General features: G+C 71.1%; 1 protein-coding gene across 1 annotated transcript in view; it reads right to left on the bottom strand.

Moving 5' to 3' along the window:
• Positions 1-283: 283 nt before the first annotated feature.
• The window catches only part of CHLNCDRAFT_56430 (hypothetical protein), a gene marked incomplete at its 3' end in the record, with an annotated part of 5,916 nt that continues 4,937 nt past the window's right edge, over positions 284-1,262 (bottom strand). The window contains exons 9-11 of the mRNA XM_005851605.1: positions 1,140-1,255; positions 779-880; positions 284-512 (exon numbers count right to left, since the gene is read on the bottom strand). Coding sequence (XP_005851667.1) covers positions 284-512; positions 779-880; positions 1,140-1,255 — 447 coding nt within the window. The remainder of the gene's footprint in view (positions 513-778; positions 881-1,139; positions 1,256-1,262) is intronic.

Here is a 1,262-nt window from a genome sequence, read left to right as displayed (position 1 = left end):
CCCCCCCCTCTCCTTTTCAGCCACAATTGGGCTGCTCTCAAGCTCCCAGCTGCAGCCAGATGCCCAGCTTGCCTTCAGTACCCCAATGCGCACCTCCCTCTCCTGTGCTCCCCTCCCCGCACACGATTCTTCCCCTGCCTCCCTACCCAATTCCTTGACCCTTCTCTCTTGGCCCCCTCGCCCGCCGGCAAGCGACTGTAACACAGCCGCCGAGCAGGCGCAGGCAAGCGGTGGGCTGCCATCCACACCCACACAGGCTTGTGTCTCCTCCCTGGCTGCTGCGTCACGTAAGGGTGTACATGCCGCCCGCCGTGGATGCCACCTGCTGCGGGGGCTGTCGCCGGGCCTGCTTGGGCCCTCCACCACCACCCGCCCCGGCGCCGCCGCCGTGCTGCTGGTGCTGCTGCTTCGGCTGCTTGTGGCGCTGCTGCGCGTGCGGCGCGTGCTGCGCCTTGCGCTTCTGCTGCGACGCCTGCTTGGTGCTCGACTTTCCAACCAGGCTGGGCCGCTCCCTGCACACGCGGGGGCAGCGCACGGGGTGGTGGGCCGGGTCGGCCAGCCCATGCAGCGACACACAGCGCCGCAGCCTGCTGGCAGAACCGTGCATGGCCCGCAGCCAGGCCCACCGCCACACATCGCGCAGCAGCACACAGCGCAGCAGCCCGCACAGCATGCGCAGCAGGGGTTCAGCAGGCGCAGTAGGGGCACACAGCAGCATGCCCAGCAGGGGCCCAGCATGCCCAGCAGGGGCCCAGCAGGCCCAGCAGGGTGGTCTCACTTGAGGGCAAAGGCGTGGGCCACGTGTCCCAGGTGCAGGCGCCGCACGTGAAAGATGTTCTTGACGGCGGCGGCGTGGGTGGCATAGGCCCGCACCCAGGACCTGCGCAGGGGGTGGGTGGCGGCGAAGCGGCGGTGCAAGGGTGGGCAGGCTGTGGGCAGGCTGTGGGTGGGCTGGGTCCAGGCGAGGTGGCAGGCAGGGGGCGGCGCGTGGGGCGTGTGCGCGGCAGGCAGGGCAGGGCAGGCGGCGGGCAGGAGAGAGGGGGGGCAGGTCCGGCCGGCACGGCGGCGGCGCAGCCCGTCTCCGATGCCTGCCCGTCTCCCGGCCAAAAAAAGCGCCCCAGGCACCCACGCGCGCGCACCTGAAGGCGTCGCCTCCCAGGCGCGACAGGTGGGAGTCTGCCGCAACCCCCTCCATCAGCTGCTTCTGCAGCGCGTACGCACCCTGGTGCCCCTCCATAGGCAAGTCCGCGCCCGCCTGCAAT

The sequence above is a fragment of the Chlorella variabilis genome, assembly GCF_000147415.1.
Source record: "Chlorella variabilis unplaced genomic scaffold CHLNCscaffold_1, whole genome shotgun sequence".
Taxonomy (NCBI): Eukaryota; Viridiplantae; Chlorophyta; class Trebouxiophyceae; order Chlorellales; family Chlorellaceae; genus Chlorella; species Chlorella variabilis.
The sequence above is the reverse complement of the archived record's forward strand: the minus strand, read 5'-3'. Positions and strand labels throughout refer to the sequence as shown.